Source organism: Mirounga leonina, unplaced genomic scaffold, assembly GCF_011800145.1.
Source record: "Mirounga leonina isolate KUSES-001 unplaced genomic scaffold, KU_Mleo_1.0 Mir_168, whole genome shotgun sequence".
In the NCBI taxonomy this organism is placed as follows: Eukaryota; Metazoa; Chordata; class Mammalia; order Carnivora; family Phocidae; genus Mirounga; species Mirounga leonina.
In genome coordinates, this window is record NW_023270426.1 from 16,668,708 (window position 1) to 16,690,994 (window position 22,287).

The 22,287-nt window shown below is 53.6% G+C and overlaps 1 protein-coding gene across 5 annotated transcripts in view; it reads right to left on the bottom strand.

Annotated features, from left to right (window-relative positions):
* Positions 1-22,287, bottom strand: part of ACSL6 (acyl-CoA synthetase long chain family member 6) — a 65,628-nt gene that overhangs the window by 28,330 nt on the left and 15,011 nt on the right. For all 5 annotated transcript variants that reach the window (XR_004680873.1, XR_004680874.1, XM_035014071.1 and 2 more), the window contains exons 2-12: positions 19,901-20,121; positions 17,731-17,845; positions 16,973-17,037; positions 16,610-16,711; positions 15,999-16,098; positions 15,266-15,444; positions 14,210-14,242; positions 12,922-12,973; positions 3,791-3,864; positions 2,158-2,235; positions 394-528 (exon numbers count right to left, since the gene is read on the bottom strand). Coding sequence is in view for 3 of the 5 variants with exons in the window: in XM_035014071.1 (XP_034869962.1) it covers positions 394-528; positions 2,158-2,235; positions 3,791-3,864; positions 12,922-12,973; positions 14,210-14,242; positions 15,266-15,444; positions 15,999-16,098; positions 16,610-16,711; positions 16,973-17,037; positions 17,731-17,845; positions 19,901-20,121 (1,154 nt within the window). In the remaining 2 variants the exon portion in view is untranslated. The remainder of the gene's footprint in view (positions 1-393; positions 529-2,157; positions 2,236-3,790; positions 3,865-12,921; positions 12,974-14,209; positions 14,243-15,265; positions 15,445-15,998; positions 16,099-16,609; positions 16,712-16,972; positions 17,038-17,730; positions 17,846-19,900; positions 20,122-22,287) is intronic.

Below are 22,287 nucleotides of genomic sequence, written 5' to 3' on the forward strand. Positions count from 1 at the left end.
CTGTTGGGCCTGTGTGTACTACCTCTAACAGACGCCCCCCCGCCCCCCGCCGGAAGAAGGCCTTTGTTCCCACAGCCTGACCAACAGAGAAGTCACACTCCATTTTTGCCTCTGCAGGAGATCAGTGGATGTGTGATACCCAGCTAAAGGTTAACCAGCGTCTGGTCACGTTGTAGGGATAGAAATTCCTGAAGAGAAAATCTCCTTAAACAGGGTTTTAGAGAATTGAAAGAAAACAGGAGAAGGAAGGTGAGGGCGAAGGAATACAAGAGAGGAGGCAACTTCTAGGACCTGGGGGAGGAGGCATGGTAAGCCCGCCTGGGGTTCCAGACCTTGTCCGGACAGCAGATACACAGCACCTCAGCCTGGTCAGAGACTCCCTATGGGGCTCACCTTGTCATACATCCGGTTCAGCAATCGAGGGACCACAGGGAAGATGGTGGGGTGCAGAGCCTTCATGTCATCTGGGAGGAGACGGATGTCTCCCTGGAAGAAGCCGACGCGCCCCCCATGGCAGTAGACAACAGACTGGAGGGAGAGAACAGGAAGGGAGGAGTCCCTCAGGGTGGTCACTCCTGGCTACGGTCCAAAGCTCTGCCCTACATGGAGGGCACCCATGACCCCCTAACCTAGCTCTGGCTGCTGCCGTGAAACACTCAAGAATACCATCTGAGGTGCCCCCCCTCCCACTAAGTCCCACTTAGGCACGGGGTGAAGCAGCAGGAGACGGAGGGGAATCCCGGGCCTCCGGGAGATCCCAGAGCAGCCAGGCTCACTGGTGCCTGCTCCCTCATGCTCAGCTCCCAAGCCCTGGGCAAGGACCTCCCTGGGGACTCAGGTCTCTGAGCTGTCCTGCACCCTATCACCGGGTCTGTTCCAGGTCTGTGGATTTCCCCCAGGGACACCTCAGCAACTCTGGAAGGGTGTGCAGTGCCCACGAATACTATGACACATTGCTAACGTTGGCTGTGGGTGTTGTTCGGTAGGGGGCCAAGTGGGGCGGGGGGCTGGCTGGTTCTTAATGGGTTTAGGAATATGCTTGGGGCCTAATTCATGCTCCTTTCTTTAATGCTCATAGCAACCCTACAAGTTAGGCAGCATTTATAGCTCCATTTTATAGGCAAGGAATGCAAAACTTAGAGAGGTAAAGGGTCACAAAACTAGTTCATAGTAATGAACTATGGCATTCTAATCCACGTCTGAAAAGCTGGAGAGCATGCCCTAATATACCAGCTCTCCCCCAAGCAAGATGGGAGAGGCTTAGAAGACACCGCGTAGGGGAGCCTACATGGCTTTGTTGGTTAAACATCTGCCTTTGGCTCAGGTCATGATCCCAGGGTTCTGGGATCCAGCTCCACATGGGGCTCCTTACTCAGAGGGCAGCCTGCTTCTCCCTCTCCCTCTGCTGCTCCCCCTGCTTGTGCTCTCTCGCTCTCTCAAATAAATAAATTAAAAAAAAAACACAGCTTATTCACAAGCTGGTTCCCTGAGTGACACGTGCCTGGAAAATTCTTTGTTCCCACAGCCTTACGTGGACTCCCCCCGCCCCCTCTGCACCCCCCCAAGGCCGGTCTCAGGGCTGATCATAATGCCGGTCCTATCTCTGGAGCGAGGGGTCATGGCAGTTTGATTCCCCAACTTTACTGTCTTGTTTTCCTTTCCGGGAGTTCATGAGTTCTGGAAGTTCTGGTATGTAAGTGTTGTGGCCATAAGCAGAGCCATAGTGCACAGACTGTGAATGTAAAACACGTCTGCAAAGCCGTGATCCTCTCTGAGCACGGGCCGCCAGCTGGGGCCTCTCTCGGCTGAGGTATCTCCACAGGTAAGACAAGGCAGGCCTAGGGTCATCCCTGGAGTCTTCCCAGGAGGGACAGGTTGGGCAGCCAAGGTCCCCTGACCCCTGTGGTACCTTGCGAGGACAGGGCAGTTTAGTTCTACCTCCTAGCACCAGTGACAAAGTGACACTCTGCTAGGGTTCTGGGTTCTGGGCACAAACTGTGCCTCCCGGAGCCAGGGCCTTACCTGCACCATTCGCTCAAACATGTGTGCTAAAGGCAAATAGGCAATGTGCACATCCGCACAAGTGGGAGCCCACTGACTCTGTAAGAAAACAGAAGGAGCCCAGGCAAGGCCCGGTCAGTCAGGTGGGCGTCTTACCTGAATTACTCTCTCAAACATGTGAGCCAGAGGCAGGAAGGAGATGAGCACATCGTCCTGTCTCGGAAAGATCACTTTCTGCAGGTGACGGGCATGGGAGACAGAAAGGAAAGAAACACTGACAGGAAGACGACGAGAGAGTCATAAAACAATACAGAGAAAATGGTCCTGGAGGGGCAAACAGGGAGGGGGAAGGGAAATGGGGAGGGGATTGAGGGGGGACAAAGAGAGAGGCCAGATGAGAGAGAGAAACAGTGTGAGAGAGAGAGAGAGAGAGAGAGGAAGGTGAAAGGCGCAGGAAGGACAGAGGGAGAGAGAGACAGGGCAGCGCAGGAAGCTGAGTGTTAGGGCGCAGCCAGTGGGTCTAGGTTATCTGCAGAAGCAAAAAGCCCAGTGAAGCACACATAAACCAGCAGAGTCGAGCTCCGCAGGGAAGTCTCCTCCGGGGCCAGGCCCCCTTCGCCATCTCCCTGGCCCACCTGGGCAGGGAGTCCAAGGGGCTAGACTTGTTGGCCCTTTCTAGTCCTTCTTCCAGAACAGGGACCTGGGGAGCCCTAGGTCTGCACCAACTGTGGCTAGGGTAGAAGCCCCAGGCAAACAGAAGGCTGAACCAGGCCTCGAAAGCCATGGCCTGTGGACAATACCCATAGGGGAGGCTGAGAGGGAGCCCTGCTGTGCACCCCAGCCCACGACACGCACAGGGAACTGACCTCAAGGATTGGGGGGGGGCCTGCACAAGGCCTGCGCTCAGGGGCGGGCTGGGCCCTCGGGAGCTCTTCTTTGCTGGACTCCCCTGCCCCCCACCCTTTCACAGGGCCTTCGTTCTCCAGGGCTGGCTTTTGAATGAGTCTGGACAAGCCCTGGGAACCTGGCTTATGGCTCCCGACGTGGGTTCAGCCACCAACAGCCTCTCACCGTCTTCTACCAAAAATCTATCAGGGTCTGGGGGGCATGTGCTCCATAATGCCATCTGGCATGAATGTAGAAGAGTGATTTTTCTCCACAGTGGAGAAAAAGCCTAACTTATGTGAAAAGGAACATTCCTTTCTCCTTAAGGAAACTTGCAGGACATATGGATACTCACCACTTGTGGAAAAACGTCCTTCTTTCTTAGTCGGTTATAAAATGCTAACATGCTTTTGTCAGGCCAAGATATCAAGCTTTTTTTTTTTTTTTTACTTTAGATTTACCTTTTTAAGTACAGTCTTACAAATTAGCAGTTGCCATTGTTTCTCAGACTCTAGTAGTCCTTAAACACAAAATGACTGAATTAAACCCTGACCTATAGGAAAAACAAGTTATTAAGGATTACTTTCTAAATAAAGGTAGACAGGAAACCACAGATATCTCAATTTTTGCAGTTAAAAATGAAACGCAGGTTTACATGTTTCTCTTTCTGGGATCTTAGCACTCTTAGAAATCAAACTGGCAATTTATCAGGTATGGATCATTTCAGGGCTTGGGGGTTAAAGTGTCTGTGGAAGTCAGATTGCTCTAATGTCAAAAGAAACTCCTGCCTGGGAAAGGCAGCTCAGATTACATCAGGGGGAAAAAACAGAAAACAAACAAAAAAACCTCTGAGGCTCCAGGGTGTCCTCAAGAGACACCTGTTTAGTGAGTCTACTTTATTCACCTCTGTCACTTTCAGAAAGCCTGAGAAATCAGCCACCACGTTCCCATGGGTGAGCATCGCGCCTTTTGGGCTCCCTGAAAAGAGAAAGCAAAAAGGCAAATTAGTTGGAAGCTCAAAGGTCACTGCTTGAGAAGAGCGCCCAAGTTGACAGTCCCAGACACTTCCGAGTCTGAGCTGTGCCGGAGACTTTCCCCCCGAGTCTCCCAGCAGCTTGGGACAGCAAGGCAGGTGACACAGTCCCACGGGCAGGGTGCCTCAAGGCCTGACAGGCTGGCTACTTGGGACCTGTGCCTTCCCCTCTCCTGCCTACCCGGGGAGCACAGGCTCTCAGCCTCCAGGCTCCTCACATACACCCCGTACCCTGTGCTGCTCTCTGGGCCGAGCAGGTCTCGTCTCCAGAGTCCAGCAACCATTTATGCTGGCAGAGGACTTCCTTGCTGCATGCAGCACCTGGAAAGGCCCCAGGCTCAAGCCAGGCTAGAGGAGCCGAGCGCGGGGGCAGCCCCTCCTGCCTGTTCACCAGCAGAGATAGGACTCGAGAAGGATATTCTCACTTTGTCTCGATAAGACCTTTCAGGATTGCTTGTAGTGAAACCCAGGTCTGCTAGAATGGCTCAGAACACAGAGGCTAGGTGGGGGCCCAGGGCCCAGTAGGCTGGGGAGGGAGACCAGCTGGTCACCATTTCACGTCAGAGTGGCTAGGACACACATCTAACTGGCCTCTCGACTCCTGGCCTTGCCCGTCATTGTGAGCAGAACACAGGGAAGCCATTTCTCCTCTGTTTGCTTACCTGTAAAACAGGGACAACGCCCACCTCACAGGGCTTTCAGAAGGTCTAAGGATATAATCCATGGTCAAAAGATGTTAAATTAGAAGTTTCCAATAAGGCAGCAGATACAACTGTGAAACTCCAAAAGTGAAGGGCCAGACCATGAGTAGAATTTACCCAGTAAATATTAAACAAACCAATATGTTAACTTTGCAACCCTCACCTAGAAAGAGGTAATAAAAAGACTAAGTGACCTGAGATAAAGAGAGTATTGTAGTATATGCCACCACATTGCTCACATTAAAATGTTTAGTTTTATGCTATATGAACTCTACTTCAGTGGGGGGGGCGGAGAGGAGGAGGAGAAGAAGAAGAAGAGGAGGAGGAGGAAAGAGGAGGAGGAGAAGAAGAGGGAGGAGAAGGAGGAGGAGGTGAAGAAGAAGAAGGAGGAGGAGGAGAAAAAGAAAGAAAGAAAGAAAGAAAGAAAGAAAGAAAGAAAGAAAGAAAGAAAGAAAGAAAGAAAGAAAGAAAGAAAGAAAAGAAAGGAAGAAAGAAAGAAAGAAAGAAAGAAAGAAAGAAAGAAAAAAAGAAAGAAAGAAAAGAAAGGAAGAAAGAAAGAAAGAAAGAAAGAAAGAAAGAAAGAAAGAAAGAAAGAAAGAAAAAGAAAGAAAAGAAATAGAAGGGGAAGAAGAAGAAGAAGAAGGGGAAAAAGAAGAAGGGGGAGGAGGAGCGGGAGGAGGGGGAGAAAAAGAAGGACGAGGAGGAGAAGGGGAAGAAGAAGGAGAAAAAGAAGAGGGAGAAGAGGAAGAAGGAGGAGGAGGAGGAAGGGGAGGAGAGGGAGAAGAGGAGGAGGGGAGGAATGGATTTGTGAGAAGAATTTCTTCAGAGAGAGCTACACAGTTCTATAGCCCATCAAAGTGGGAGGAATAGGGGGGTCCTCTTTCCCAACCCCAAACCCACGCTAACCCGGAGCTCGATCACGTTCCCTGCAGTTGAGGGTCCTGGTGAGAAATGTGAAAAGTGTGTCTGCAAACAAATAATAAATCCCAGGGACTGGATGGGGAGTTTGCAGAAAGAACAGCAGTCTGAGGGGGTGGTGGTGGGAATGGTGGGTTAAAAAGGAGTCTTGTCCACTGGCCAGTTTCCCCCTGACTCAGGGAGAAGCAGTCGTGTGCGCCACAGGCAGAAGTGCAGTGGAAAAGGGAGCAGCCAGCAAAGAGAACACTGCCTGCGATCGAGACAACTCCCAGAAGTGGCCACGACACAAGGAGCAGGTTTTAAAGGTCTGCCCCAAACCATCTCTTGACTTCCCTTTCCCACTTCCTTTTTCTCCCTCCCCACTTCCACTTGGTGGGAGAGGGCCCAAAGCTTCATTAGCAAGCTGGAGGAGGAGGAGAAACACCAGAGCGAGAGAGGAGAGCCAGACCACCCGGCCGGCAGCCAGCCCTAGCTGGGGAGGGCAGAAGTGGCGGCAAAGTGGTCAGTTCGCACTGTGGATGGACACCTGCAGGCCTGAGTTCAGACTGTCGGTGACTTACGACACCCATGAAACTGACCTGACGGTGTGACCAGAAAAGGCATGAGGTGCCTCTGTTTTCATCCAGGGGCAGAAAGAGAACTACCCCGCACTGACTTTGAAGGCACAGACGGAGCCAAAAGTCAAGCTGCTCTCATAATTCTATCCCATGTGGCCTGTGTGCTCAACTTACTGGCAGACGCCAGAGCGTCAGGAATGGCCCCGTCTCGGTCTGACCAAGATGTGTGGTGGGCGGGGTTTTAACAAGTCTGGCACACGCACCCATACTGCAAATCACTGAGGGGACTTGGGGGACGCAGAAGGTTACAGGGTTTTGATAGGTAGCTGTTCAAATATCTTTCTTTTTTTTTTTTTTTAAATGAAGATATATGGGATCTGTTTTTACCTCTGCTGGGCCTTCTTTCATCCCAGCGTCTTTCCTCAAACCTAAGCCAGGAATTGCCTCCTATGTACAAATCCCACAGAATCTCTGGGTCCACAGACCATTCTGAGAGTATCACCTGGAAATTTTCACCTGTGGATCCCCAAGTTCTGGAAGTCTCTAAGGAATACCCCCAAAATACTAGGTATGAAATCAGAACTTGCACAAAATACCGCCCAATGCTACAGAGCTTTAGATCTGCTAGGCTGGCTGACTTGCTCATGCCTAATGCAACTTCAAGGTGGATGGCTGTGAATCTCAAGAGAGAGAAAGTTGTCTTCATTCATGAAAACTGTCTGAATCCTCCATTCAGTTCAGTCCACAACACACACAATGGTAGCATTTACTCAGTTCTGCTTAGACAAAACTTTTTCCTCTCCAACACGATGAGAAAAGTTTGCACCTTTTAGAAACAAACTTTTGGCTCTGTCTATGCCTTTAAAGTTGCTCAGTGGGTGGGGGGCAGTTCCTTTTCTGCCCCTGGATGAAAACAGAGGCACCTCATGCCTTTTCTGGTCACACTGTCAGGTCAGTTTCATGGGTGTCGTAAGTCACCGACAGTCTGAATTCAGGCCTGCAGGTGTCCGTCCACAGTGCAAATCTGACCACTTTGCTGCCACTTCTGCCCTCCCCAGCTAGGGCTGGCTGCCGGCCGGGTGGTCTGGCTCTCCTCTCTCGCTCTGGTGTTTCTCCTCCTCCTCCAGCTTTCTTGCAGGGTATGAGTAAGGTTTTATAAACTTCTAATGGGTTATAGAATTTTTAAATATTCCCAGAAATGTTCAAATGATGTCCTCAAGTCATGCCTCGATGTGTTCAAGGATGAAGAAGAAGCACATGTTGACAACAAATCCTGCGATGGGATGCAAGGTCCGAGCTGGGAGGTGGGAAGTGGGAGGTGAGCCTTTGGAAAGTTCTGCTTGCTTCTCTGATTCAGGAATAGTGCATGCTTCTGGCAGCATTTCCTTCAATGTGATATGGGAAAATTTCCAAGTTACTCACGTAGAAGAACAGGTACGCATTCTTCACTAGACCTCCGGCAAAGTTAAAGAACCAGCTCTCTCCTTTTCTGGTGCATCATCAGGAGAGGTGCTGCTGCCCAGGCCCCGACATCTCAGCAGCATGAGACCTACTGTCCCTTTCCCACCTTCTACTCACAGGCTGGCCATCCTCCCTTTTATTCTTCTCTCCGGCTGCTGAAGGAAAAAACTCTTCATTGCAGATTCTGCAAATGTCATTTGGGCTTTAGCCAGTATTCCTGGCTGGAAATCCACGGCTGATGTGCAGAAAGGCCTTTCACTGGCTGAAGGTCTGCCCTGGATGGACACTGGCTCCAAGGGAGGGCAGTCATGGGGTGAAGCTGAGCCCAAGGTCTCTCCTACAGGGCTGGGTGGGAGTGGGCTTGGGAGCAGCGCTGGGCCCTCTGGCTGGAAGTTCCTCTGGCTGCTTGTTTCCACTTTCACACAAAGGTGGGTTATAGAAGAGGCTGGTGACAGAAATGCTTGGGAAGTTTTATAATGCAGAGTATCCATCTCCCTGCTTGAGGCTCCCACATCTTATTTAGGATTGAGCCTTACTTTCATCAATCACATGCCCACCATTCTTTTTTTTTTTTTAAAACAATCAGACTTGAGAGCTGGTAGGAATACAAGTAATAACTCTAATAGCAGCCAGTTACTGAATACCCACCAATGTGGGCAGTGTGCTGGGTGGGCATCTCATACATGGTAACTCAGTTGTTTCTTAAAACAGTCTATGCTGCAGATATCAGATGGCCTCATTTTTTTTTTAAGATTTTTTTTTTTTCATTTGAGAGAGAGAGAGAATGAGCAGGGGGAGGGAGAGGGAGAAGCAGGCTCCCCTGGGAGTCCCACTCGGGCTCAATCCCAGGACTCTGGGATCATGACCTGAGCTGAAGGTAGATGCTTAACTGATTGAGCCACCCAGGAGCCCCACGGATGGCTTAATTTAATATCCAAGGAACTGGGGCTTAAGAGAGGTTAAGAAATTCTTCTACAGCTGCACAGGAGTACTGAGGTGTAGTTTCATGCATATGGTCACATAAGTCTTGAACTGAACGGTATAAAACAAATAGGTCAAGGAGAGTATTTTCCCGAGCTCCCATCTCTGAGCAGCCACAGACGTAAGGCTGATGGCCATCTTCATGCTCAGCTAAAGGACTGCACATGACTGAGCTTCCCTGGGTGTCCTCAATTAGAACAGAAGAGATGCTTCTACCCAGTCTTCCTCCCTTCTCCAGGCAGGGCACGTCTCTTTCCTGGCGGCACCTGGAAGCCCCCTCTCTCCCCCAGTCCAAACCAAAGCTTTGGGGGCTCGGCTCCACTGAGCAGCACCTCCCTTTCCTCCATCTCTAGTGGCTCTTACTCGATGCCAAGAAACACTTGCAGGGATTTCCAGGAAGATAACAAGAGCCCCACCCCCTCCAGGTCTCTGCCAGCTCTACTCTTGCTCTGCCGTTCCTCAGAGCTGATCTATTTTTTTTTTTTTTTACATAAACTCTCTCTTACAGCACAACATACATATAGTAAAGTGCCCAAGTGAGTATAAGGCTCAAGAGATTTGTTTTTTTTAAGTGAACTTACCTGTGCAACCAGTACCAGGTCAAGACAGAGCATCATCAATAATCCAGGGCACCATTATCCTGGAAGGCAACCGTTAGCCTGACTTCTAAAACCGTAGACTAGTTGATGATGTGTGTAACTTTGGATCAAAGAAACCACCCAATCTTTTGTGCCTGGTTTCTTTCACTCAACATACAGTGAGGTAGAATGTTCTATTGAGGTATACCATTCCACCGCCGATGGGCACTGGAGTTGTCTCCAGATTCTGACTATCCACACCGCAAGGTCATGAACATTCTAGAGCAGGCCTTTTGGTGACAGGGCCAAGCTTCGTGAAGGAACTGTCCACCTGTTGAAGTGACGTCCTCACCTCCTATTCACTCCTCATTCCACCGCAGTCGGCTTCTGCGTCCAGCCTCCACTCCACGACTAGCCTTTGTCAGGAGCACCAGCCAGTGTTTCGGCGGCGGCAGCGTCCTGCAGGTGCGGCTCAGCCACCAGACAACACTGACAGATTCTATTCTCCTCTAGCATCTCCGGCCGCACCTGCTCAGCCTCCATTTGAAACTCCGGCCCCCGTCACTCCTCTCCGGCCAGGGCTTCCAGGCCCTGTCCCCACACTGCTATTCCCTCACTCAACTCTCCCTCAAAGCAACATTTTCCTTCTTGCAGCCCATCCTCCGCACACACTGTTCCCCCTGTTGAGAATGCCCTTCCTCCTATTCTCCCCCAGCTACCGATCTTTCAGGACTCCGCTCAGATGGACTTCCTCTGGGAATCCTTTCTGTCCTGCTCTTCCCACCTCTCGGTGGCGTAGTGCTCCAGGCACGTTGGGATGCGGACCCTCGAGGCGGTGACCACATAGTACCAAACTGCTAGGTGACATGAGCTGTGAGTTCATGAAAACAGGGCTCTGGCTTACCCATCCCTGTGACCTTAGCCCCCAGCACTAGGTCTGATGCATAGGGGATGCTCCATAAATGAGCTGAATGAGTCAATCTACATAAAGTAGAAAAAGAATGCTAAAAACATATCGATTAAGAAGGATATGTTTTAGGGGCGCCTGGGTGGCTCAGTTGGTTAAGCAACTGCCTTCGGCTCAGGTCATGATCCTGGAGTCCCGGGATCGAGTCCTGCATCGGGCTCCCTGCTCAGCGAGGAGCCTGCTTCTCCCTCTGACCCTCCCCCCTCTCATGTACTCTCTCTCATTCTCGCTCTCTCAAATGAATAAATAAATCTTAAAAAAAAAAAAAAAGAAGGATATGTTTTAGGGGCGCCTGGGTGGCTCAGTCTGTTAAGCGACTGCCTTCGGCTCAGGTCATGATCCCGAGGTCCTGGGCTCCCTGCATCGGGCTCCCTGCTCTGTGGGAAGCCTGCTTCTCCCTCTCCCATGCCTCCTGCTTGTGTTCCCTCTCTCGCTGTCTCTCTCCCTCTGTCAAATGAATAAATAAAATCTTTAAAAAAAATTATTAAAAAAAAAAAGGGTATGTTTTAAAAGACCACTATATTTTCTTCTCTGGGAAGAGGGGGTGCATGTCCTCATAGGATACGTCTTAATTATCATTCATGGGGCCCAATTTCCCAAACTGGACTATGTTACACCCACAAATTATCTTTTCTGGAGGAGAGGGGGTGTCGGATTCTAGTCCAGCTAATAGTCATTTTATGAACTATGAACAACCAACCCACATACCCAGCCAGGAACCATCCCTGAGCACAGACGAATCCCAAGCTCTCACCTCCTCCAGGGCCTTCTTGGCCTGACTACGGGCTCCAAGGTACTGGCTTACTCTAGGAATTTCCACAGATGTTTCTGTCGTATACCAAGAAGAAAATCTTCCCAGAATGATTCCACCAGAATCAGAAACAAATGTCAGGTTTAGATCATATTTTCCATCTTTCCCATCTTTCCCCACCAGGAGAACAGTGCGGCTCTTGGTGAAGCTGCGAGCCAGGACGCTTACTGTGGAAGGGAAGCTGGGCCGCTGGGTCGCTGGGTCCGGCCGGGGCTGTGAGGCTGAGGACACGCATTGCTGATGTGGTCGACAACAGGTTGGCTACCAGGGGCACAGCAGGCTCAGGCGAAGGCCAAGGAAATCCAAGCACAGCCAGGCAGGGTGATGAGAGGTGTGCTCGATTGTCCAGCTCTGCCCCTGGCACCAGCAACAGCTCTAGAGTGGGAGGCTTGGGCACTAAATCGCGACGTGTTGGCCAGGCTCCGTACATCCCACTGCCACCACACAGAGCCTGGGCAGGACAGCTTAGCTTCCAGTTCTGACTTCGTGGCCTGGAAAAGCACTAGACGTGAGGCCTGTCCTCTCCAACCGGGTGACAGCCCATTTCTGCACTGTGACGTTCTTTTCCAGAAACGGGGGCAACATCAAGTGACTCAGGAAAAGCTTAGGGGCACGCTCAAAGGGCAAGGGTCTAAAGCTAAAGGCCACAGTAGTAACGTGCTCCCCAGCCCAGGCTGGAGAGACAGGTCACCAAAAGTTTATGTCATGAAACTCATGACAAAGAACAATATAAACCTGAAGGGCATTTTTGAATTGTGGGTTGAATCTAGATGTCAGCTCCTGGAGAGCAAATGCTATATTCTTTCTTCTCTGACAAAAATTAGCAATGTGGTAGAAACCCTCAAACCCATTGAGTTAATGGCAAAAATTCATCTCGATCCAACGAAGCCACGTTTATCGTGATCCATCCTCATGGAGAGTCCTGCTTATGGGGCTGGTTAGACTTAGAGGTTACATCTATGGAAAGCGTCGGAAGCCCCGGATTCACTGCCTAGCCCATCAAGAGCTATCATCAAGGCAGGCCAGTTCTCAATCTGGAAAAAGAAGGCTGGAAACTCCTTGCCCATTCAGGGAAAAGACAAGTGACTTCCGAAGTCCATAGATGAGATGGAGCAGCAAAGGGGACGAGCGCTGGGCTGGGGGTCGCGGGAGCAGGGCCCAAGTCCTCCACCTCCACTTGCTGGTGGTGTCCACCTGGCCAGCCCCCACACCTGCTGGCCTCACAGGCCGTGCTGGGGCCCCAGCAGCTCAGTGACTGGGTCAACAGGGCACTGCAGACTGTGACGTGCTGTGCCCATGACCATGCTCCTCGTGTGTGTCCTGACCCCCGCCCCCAGACAGCCTGCCTTGGCTGCCCCTGCTAAAGCTGCTGTGTGCATTTCTCTGTCGGCACCAGGCATGGGGAGCGTCACTTCTGCTTGTCCTCGTCCCCACAGCACACCAGCCCCATCCCACAGAGCCTTTGCACCGCCTTTTCACACTCCGTCCCCTCTCCTCTTTGGCACTTTAAACAGCTCCCATCCCAGGTGAGAAGCTGGGCAGAGTGGTGGCGACAAGTTTACGTGACTGGCTCGTGGTGGAAGTGGGACTCAAATCGAGGCTCTCAGACACCCCAGCAAGTGGTGGAAGTGGGACTCAAATCGAGGCTCTCAGACACCACACCCCATACCTCTTCCCCCATCCCCGACACAAAGGCCACGCAGAGGCAGGAAGCAGAGAGGTGAGAGCATCCCTCAGGGAGGGATGACATGACTCAGCTACCCGGCCCTCCTCTGGCCCCGGTGCCAGGGAATGGCGAGCCCCCACCCTGTACCTCCCAGGCCACACTGTCCATCCACGTCCAGCCACCTGGGCTGCCTCCTGCTGGGCACTGGGAGCGGCAGGAGGGGCCCATCGTCTGGAGCCAGGCACCGGACAAGGCTCAGCCCATGCCGCGCAGGGCACCAGAGCCCCCTGCATCCGCTGCACCAAGGCCGCCAGGGAAGCTTGCAGGTGGCCCTGGCTGGTGATCTGGGCACCTCTGCTCACCTGTTGTGCCGCTTGTGAAACACACAATGGAGAGGTCGCTGGGCTTCGGGGGCTGCAGAGTTGAGAAGAGGTGTGAGTTAAGGGACCCGGTGTGGCCAGCCAGGGCCCAATACCCCCAGGCCCCTCTACCAGCTGGCCCTTCTGTGCACCCCCACCTGCCACATGTGGGGCCGTGCGCATGCCCTGCGTGCTGCAGCCAGAAAGGCGGGCTAGCACGTCCCTAGGAAAGGGGAAGAAAGGCTGAGGAAACCTAATGGGGGCTTGGACATCCATCTGTCCCACTAACCTCTCACCTGCGTCTGGGGCCTCCCTAACTTGAATCTGAGTTCAGTTCTAGATGGGATTGGGCTGCAGTGGCCACATCTAGCCCTCGTGGATGTGATCCAGTGCCATCCTTCCTTCCCACTTTCTCCCAAATGTCTGGGGTTAGGCTTGGGAGCAGAATGTGTGGCCCAGGAACTGAGCTTCCCACAGTGTCACCAAGACTGTTCTGCATCAGGCCCTTGCCCCTGACACGGGGCACAGAGTCCTGGGGTCACCGGGAAAAGCCGAACACGTCTGCTCGTACACAGAGGAGGTGACACGAGTTCAGACTGAGGGACAAGCCAGACCTCTCCAGACGAACAGAGGGTGGGCTCTGGGAGAAGAACAAGAGGCAAGGGCATGCCAGGGGGTCAGAGAACAGTGCTCTAAGGCTGGCGCATTGGGTGCGGGAGGTGGGCACCTCCCAGAGCCACCCACGAAGGGCCAGCCCATGTATGAGAACGCTCAGGGGCCGGCAAGAAGAGGGGGCAGGGCTGAGCTGGAGGGAGGGCTGCAGGGAGAGGCCGTGTAAGCAAGCTTAAACCCCCACAGGGCCCTCCCAGGGCCAGTGACCGTCACTGGTGACGCAACCCCAGGCAGCACCACTTGGGGGTGACACGCAGAAAAAAATCACAAAGATGAACAAAGACAGCTTCTGCTCACCCTGTCCTTAGAGTTCACTACCGTCAAAGAAAAACATAGGCCGTCCCAAAGAAAAGGTTCCTGAAGAACCAAGAGTGGCCAGGATTGGCTGCCCTTTTCTCCTCCCTCCTCAACACCTGACTCCTGGTTCAGGTCGCTCTCTAGACCCTCACGCACACAAGTCCTGGCGCCCTGAGCGGGCATTTCCCAAGCTGCTCACAGTAGCTGCTTATCAGCACAGGGGGGCGGCTCTGACCTCCTATCAAGCCCCTGGCAGGGGTCTGTGAGGGTCAGACCTGCACAGCATCTTGCTCAATAAAGACCTACTGGCAGATGAGCTTACCACAGGAGCCTGATGATTCTGTTGGCCACACTCCTGGAAGAGAAAAATACTATTTTTAAATGCTCAAAAGTTCTTATCAGTCAAAACAAGTGAAGAAACAAAAAATCAAAACAAACTCAGCCTAGTATGTCTTGCTCTTGTGTGGAGTCTAAAGTTCAGGATTCCCCATCCAGACGCAGCCCAGGTGGAGAAACCACGGGAGCGGCCTCTCCTCAAATACACATCCAGGCCTGGGCCACCGCACACATTACAGACAAGGGGCCTGAGGCCCGGGGAAGGCGAGGCACTGTGCGCATGCGCAGTGCGGGAGACAGCTCAAGGTGCCCATCCGGACAAACGTTCAGGACGTAGGGGCTAGGTGGCCAGGACTTCCAGATAAAGGGTCAGGGCGGGAGGGGCAGATGGGGGTTGCCAGTGTAAATGTGGCCCCAAAAGCCACGTGCACGAGCATTACTAGTTCAGACCAGGCAGGCACGCAGGAGGGCAAGGGGAGAGCCCAGGAGCCTACGTCCAGGAAGGAACGGTGGGGGTGAGCTGCTACTGAGCAGGGCGTGAGGCCCTGGAGGCCAGGACGGCCTGTGTCACTCCAGCAGGCCATAAGCTGCCACCAAAGCAACAGCTCCGGGAAGGTCACACACAGAACAACTGGTTCTGCTGGCTGCTGGGAGTCTCGGACACATTGAAAGAACCCCTCAAAGACTCCCGGACCTCCTGTGTCTAGTCCTCAGGTTCAGACAGGCTGGAGAAAAGGCAGCCCCAGAGGCTACGTGAGTAACTCTGGGGCAGGCTGGTACCACCACCCACCTGTTGGTGCCTCTGTCAATAACTGTACCAGCCAACGGAGCCTGTCGCCTAGGGGAGGCCTGTGGGCACCGACCCCCCTACCCACCGCCAGCCCTTGCGAAGCCTGCCCTGTTTCAACCCTGACATATCCTGATGACCTAAGACATCCAGCCCAGGGCATGAGAGGGGCAGATAACAGCGGCTCTGGCTCAGGGGCCAACGAGCTGTGGCCCAGGACACAGCCCAGGACACAGCCCAGGAACAGAGCCTCACCTCCACAGCCTGCATGGACTTAATGACCACCCCGCACTCCTGCCCTCTGTCTTTCAGAGCTTCCTCGAACGGTTCCATGATGATGATGAGCTTGAGCCCTGGAGTCTCCTTCCTTTCCACATGTTCCAGCAGAAGCACGGCCTTCTGAGGTTTGTCCACGACCACGGTGCTGATGTCGGCTGAAGGGAAAGTCAGGTTGTGTGAGCACAGGCTGTGACCGTGGGTACACGCGCCAGGCAGCAGAACCATGGGCTGCGTGTGCCCGAGCTTGGGTGTAAATAAATGCACTAAGACAGGCCACGCAGGCCATGTGTTGTATGGAGAGGAAAACGCAGGGAGCTCTGGAGAAGCCAAGGACAAAAGGCCAGGGAACCTCCTAGAGCGGCTTCTAAGCATTCCTTTGCTCCAGGCTCAGGCTCCATAATCTCAGGTCTGCTGGAGCTATTTGGCACCCTCGCCCCTGCCCCTGGGCATCTGCCCCAAGCTGGACTAAGCCTCGGGGAGCTGGAAGTCTATGTGGGGGCTGGTGCAGAGGCTCCTTCATGATAGCCAGGCCCTGTGGAAGGTGCCTTTAGGTGAAGTCTAACTGGGGAAAGCCAACTCAAGGGCCAAAGTGGAGAATGTTCTTCGAGCATGGAGGCAAAGTGCTTTTTAGTGTCAATCGGTATCATCTGAGAGGCGGGGATCTGGAGGGCTGGCTGCCAGTAGCAAGAGGGGGATGCGGTTGGCTCACCTGTCCTGATGATGTAGCGGATAGCCCCAGGGCCCAGGGTGTCATAGAGCGGGACCACCACCATAGAATACGTGTAGCAGGCAAGCTCCGCGATGATCCACTGCGGAGACAACACAGGTCTGGGGTTGGGGGAGCACAGAGCAGGCAGGAGGGCTATACGGTTCTTATGCCCAGGCAACCAGGGGACTTGTTCTGGGTCCTACTGAGAAGGGTCTGCTCTGGCCCTCTCCATGCGGCAAGGCATCCACAAAGCTAACCCGTTGTGCCTGCTTACCCACAGCCTTCTAGATCATGCATGCCCCAGGGAATTCTGAGACTCCAAAACAGTCCCAAGCCTGCTTAAAGGGCTTGCACGGCCTTCTTCCCTGGGTCCTTCTTCCCGCATGGCTCAGGGAACAGCGGTCTGTGGGGCTGGCTGTCGTGGATGGAGCTTGGCTGGGATGTCCACTCCTGATTAGGGGCAAAGCCAAGGGACTGGGGGGTGGCATGGACCAAGTATATTCATTTTTCCTCTTGTCCCAGGCCCTACAAACAGTAGGATCGGGGCTGTGTATGATACCCAAGCTCCTACGCCACCGATACCTCTAAAACCATTGAAGGCAGATGCTTACCTCTGGCCGATTTTGTGCAAAAACGCCAATAAACTGATCTGTACTTGGTTTACAATTGTGTTGGAGAAGTCCAGACCCTAGAAATTCAGCTCTGTCAGCCACCTGCACACAGACATGGGGAAGTAATGGAAAGCAAGGACTTTCAGCAGGGGAGGGAGATCCCCAGGTGGAGATTCCTACAGGTCTGAGACCTTCCCCAGTCCCTACCCAGGTCAGCTGGAAACTCTGTGAGGTAGCTGCCAGGAGTCTGAAAGGCCAAGCAAGGAAACAATGACCCTCTGACACCTTGCAGGGTACCCACGAGCCCCCCCAATGCCAGGTCTACATGGGTTGACAGGGTGGGGACTGTCCTCTGTCACTCACCTCCTGGTAGGACAGCCACTGATAAGGTTGCTTCGGCTTCCTGAAGCCAAGACAGGGTCCATTCCCTGCAGGGAGATAAACAGGCCTTGTGCCAGGGAGGATGGTAGTGTGGACTGTCACCCGCACCTGCTCATCAGACACTTGAATGGACATCCCAGGCCATGGGGTAGTTGGTCCAGGAGTCAGGTGAACTGCCCTTTAGCTCCCTGTCTAACTTGCAGAAGCCCAAGAAGGCCTAAAGTACACAAGCATGATGTGACCTCAGGGATCAGGGAGGCCCAGGAACAGGGAATGACACAGCGCCAGTTCCCACCATGACCTGTGTGATGCAGCCCCAGGAGGACACAGAGACCTGGCCGTGGGGCAGAGGTAGAAAGTCGCCTCTGTGGACCACTTCCTTTTGCCCCCTACCCTGGCCCACCCAGACATCTCAGAGGCCCAGGTTCTGAACCATGCCAGCCAGTGGCCTGGCATTAGGAGGCTTATCAGGGCTGCCTGTGGGAGATATAAAGTACGGGCTAAGAGCCAGCTTAAGGTCAGGCAGTTCTAAGTGCTAGAACAAAGCTGAGGTCAGCCCTTCGGCCACACACTGCAGCTACTTCTCTGACTGGGTGGGAGAAGGGCCAACAGTGGCTTTTTCCCTCTGAACCTGGGTACCACTCCCCGCCCAGGCCCCTGGCCCCTGGGTTGCCCCTCCCCACCTTTGCACCTGCTCACTCCCTGCCACAGCTCCTGCACACCCCCACGCCCCCTCTTACCTGAGATGCTGAGCCCACGGCGGAACACCTGGTACATGGTCCTGGCATCATCGTAGTAGTGGGTGAGCAACTGAGGGCCGTCGCCGATCACAGATCGCCGGGCCCCGCCACTGTCCTACGAGCCAAGCACAGGCCAGGGAAGCTGGCTGAGGCAGGCAGAGGCATCAGGAGAGGGCACCAGGACACACCAGGCGGTACGGGGCGTGGACACAGACCAGGGCCACATAGGTGGGACTGTGACGTGCTCTGCATGTATGCATTCACACATAGGGCCTAGACAGAACACCCGGACGGTACACACATGACCTCTACACTTGACCTGTGTGGCCCCGCACTCAAACATAGTTGGCTCACGCACACAGGCCCAGCACACTGGTCTCCCAAACGTACACACGGCACCCACAAAATGTCCAGAATTCCAGTCACAATTCATATACAGCTATGCTCACTCGTACAATGGAATGGGGAGTGCTGGCCGGCGTCCGGCTACCCTCTGGCATCGGGACGGCCCTCATCATCATCTGCTGCTGCTGTGCCCCTAGGTTAAGAATCATTTGGGTGCCATCCATCATTCACATAATAGTGTGAATTAGTTTGTGTACTGGCCGAAGGTACCTGTCCAGGAACACTCCTGCCCAGGCCGCTCAATCCTTCTACAGCACAAATTGGCCCCGCATCTCTTTACTACTAAAAACCCAAAGTAAATCCATGCTGCCCACCTCCAGGGTCCTGGCCCGTGGGGCTTTGTCCTTACTGGCCTCTCCAAGCGAGTTGTAATTATAAGCTTACCAAAACAGTCTATTACTTTCTCTGTGTCATCTTACCAAATCCTTACCACAACCTTAGGAAGTGGGCACTCTTTTTATTACCCACTTGGCAGTTGAGGACACTGAGGCTCAGAGAATTAAGAAACTGCCAAGGACCATATAGCTAGTAAGAGGCGTGGCCAGCCCTTCAGGGCTGCCAGTCACCAAAGGCCATTCTGGTCACCACTCTGCTAGTCCAGGGGTACCCCTCTCCACCATCCAGCTACCCCATGTGAATCACTATTTCCCAAGGCCACCAAGTGCAAGAACACATACCCACACCTCTGCACACATCATGCCTTCTGCAGGAAAAGTGCCCTGAAGATCCCTGTCCTATCTAGACCTGCATCTTCTCCTACCACACAAAATTCTGCCATGCTCATGATTGCCGAATGCACCCTCAAGAGCAAAAAAGCAAGACGCTGAACTGTGTATGCAGCAGGATAGCATTTAAAAAGAGGGGCAGGGGCGCCTGGGTGGCTCAGGGGGTTAAGCATCTGACTCTTGATTTGGGCTCAGGCTGTAATCTCGTGGTTGTGAGGTAAAGCCCCCCTGCCCCCAGGCTCCGTGCTCAGCACAGTCTGCTCAAGATTCTCTCTCCCTCTCTGTCTGCCCCTCCCCCTCCTCTCACTCTCTCTTTCTAAAATAAATAAATGAAGTCTTAAAAGAAAAAAAAGAGGGGAGGATAACTATCCATTCGCTCATGGACAGTTCTCTAGGGAGAACTCGCAGGCAAGGGGAAGAAGGTAGAAGCTTTTCAGTCTGCGACCTTTTTCTCTTTGGAAGTGTGAATATGTTATCTATTCAAAATGAATAAAGTTTAAGAAAAAGACAATTTTTTAAAAGACAAAATAAATTTCACAAGCTTAAGAAAGAAAGAAATCTCACTAGTCCTTTTAGAGTGAGCCTGGAATACCCTTGTCCAGGCTGGGCCACTGCCCCTGCCCCCCTTGGTGGCCCTCCCGTGAGTCCATGTGCTCTGGGAAGACAGGGCCACGAGGTGGGCTCAGCTCTTGAGTTCCAGCTCCAGACCAGCGCTGGGCACAGGGAGACCAAGAGCAAAATTACCTGGCGGCCCCTTGAGAACCTCAGGCTTTCTACTGAAGCACTGGCAAGCCAAGGCTTCCCACCCAAGAAGCAGACAAACTAGAGATCCGGTGCAAGGCCATGGATCAGTTCCTGGGAAAGGCAGAGAAGCATCGTGTAGAAGACCCTGTTCAAGGCCCCGGGGAGGCGTACTGGCTCACTGCCAGGGGAAAACGAAATTCTCTGCACCATTTTGGGTCAAATCAGCTGCAAGTTTGCCTTCTGCCTTCAAGACGCCTCTGCCCACTCCTTGCCGCCAGCTATGACACTCTGCTCACCTCCACTTCCTCTGACTGCATCAGGAGGTTGCATGGTGGTTGTAAGGCCTTTGGCCGGTGAGTGAACCAGTAGGCGAGGATGGCGGCCAGTGCACCCACACTCACGAGGGTGGTGGCTGAGAGGCTGCGGAAAAACTGGCCCAAGTCACCCAGCTCAGGCAGCCGCAGCAACCTCAGGATCTCCTGGGTCTGCATCTTCTCCAGAAGCGAGAGAATGAACTCTGCAGGAAACAAGAGGTGGGTGAGAGAGGAAAGCTGATGGCAGGCCAGGGAGGAGTCTCAGGTCTGTCCTTCCAACTGTCTTGGATCACAATTGACACAGTGACCTTGGCCAGGCCCTGGCCAAATACACTGTAGGGCGGGCCCTGGGCTAGCTGGGGTACACAGTCGCCTGGTGCAACACAGCACATCCCAGAAGCTGGCTTCCTAGAAAGGCCTTTCTAGTGACAGGCCGGAACCCTGAGGAGTCACCCCTGAGAGTCAGACATCCAGCCCAGTTCTCCTGAGAACCATACGCGCTGGCCCTGGGCCATGACTGACAGAGGCTTCTGTATCTTCCAGAGGCCAGCGCATGGTCTGACAGCTCCGGAGTAAAGCCTCCTGAGCCCCAGGGTCTGGGTGCACCACCTCTCCCGTGTGGTCATACCGTTGTGCTTCTCTTTGCTCCTGGAGTAAGAAGAGCACAGTGGCCAGAATGAGTGGGGTGATGCAGGCTCCTCCCACCCCATTCCAAAGCTCCCAGCCCCAGGCCCTGAGCCTGAGGGAGACAGAAGGCAAGGGGAGCAGAGCCCACAGACCCATCCTGACAGACACCCCTGGCCCTCATGACATAAGGTCATTGATCTATCTGGCAAGGGTCCAGTGAGTGACACAGCAGGGTTCCCCCAGGTCCACATCCTGATCCACCCCAGGCCCTCCTTGAAGGAAAGTTGGAGCCGAAGTCTTGCCGGGGCCAGAGGTGATGCTGGGGCCAACCTTCTGAGGAAGAGTAGCGTTACCAAGAGCAGCCGGGGCGGGGTCAAGGCCCCGCTCCCTGGCCCCAGACCACTGAGCACTGTGCACTGTCCCTGACCAAGCACCAAGAGGTACAGGTGGCCCCACCATTAACTGGGCCCCTTAACTGGACATCCCATCCACTAATGTCCAGAGCAAACGGAAGTGGCCCAGGGAGCACGTGTTAAACTGGTGGGAAGGGAAAGGAACCAAGGCCCAGAGAGAAAGGGCTCAGCAAAGTGCATTTCTCGTGATACCACCTATGGCAGGCAGGGTGCCAGGCTTGCCCACCCCAGCCCGAGGGGACACAGTAAGCCTACCAGGGGACAGAGAGGATGCCTTGGGGTGGGCAGCAGAAGCGTTTCTGTGGGAAGCACTAGTGACTAACTTTGGTTCAAAGAGAACAGGTCCCAGGAGCTACCACGTCCTCCTGATGGCTAAGTGAACCGTGTTGGCAGGGCAGACATGGCCAGCTGGGCTCAGGGGTCTGCATTTCGCCCAGGACTGAGAGAGGGAGCAAGGATGGACGAGGCATGGGATGCTTTTATCCCTGCTAGGGCCTCTTCGGAGTCACTGCCCAGGCAGATCCGAGGCTAGAAACGCCACACAACACCTACGGGTCTGCCAGCAGAACGAGGGCTGGGTGGGCTCCAGGCACCACTTCACCATCCACAGCCGCTCTCCTTACTGGCCGTCTACCTCTGGAAGCATGGCTGTGGTTTCGCTTCTTGGGAAACAACGAGAAACCCAACAGCAGCCATTCTACCGCCACAGGATATGAGCCAAGCAGCAATTGCCTGACCCCTGAGAGATCTGCTGAAATCCTGACAATATTTGTACTAAACTGTAACATCACCACACCAGAGATGAGGTCAGTGATGTGCCAGGTCATCGCCGAGAAAGCAGGCAAATCTTGCTTCAAATCCCTTCTCCTTCACTTATAAGCCGTACGAGGTTTCACATAACCCACCTCTGTGGACCTCCCCTTGCCCATCTTTAGAATGCTCAGTCCAGGCAGGTCCAAGCACCGGGCAGAGGTGGCTAGGCCCCGGGAGCCGATGCTCTGTGCATGGCACAACAGGCCTTCTGAGTCCTGGGAACACCTGTGAACCACCCACAGACTCTGGGTGCTGCCTGGGGTGCAGAGAAAGTAAGGCCCCAAGCCAGCCTGGTCATTCTCACGGAGTTCCTGAGCTGGAAACCCAGTTTTCCTGGCAGCCTCCTTGAGCTAGATCAGTTTGCAGGCTACCCCACAGGAACAAATCACTCCGGGCATATCGATCACATGAAGGTACTGCACCAGCTGAGAAGAGGCCCAGCTACGGACCCCAGTGAATTCACCAAGGAAAACCACTCTGGGGAAGACTCTGGGCAGGGGATCAGCCAGCTTCCTT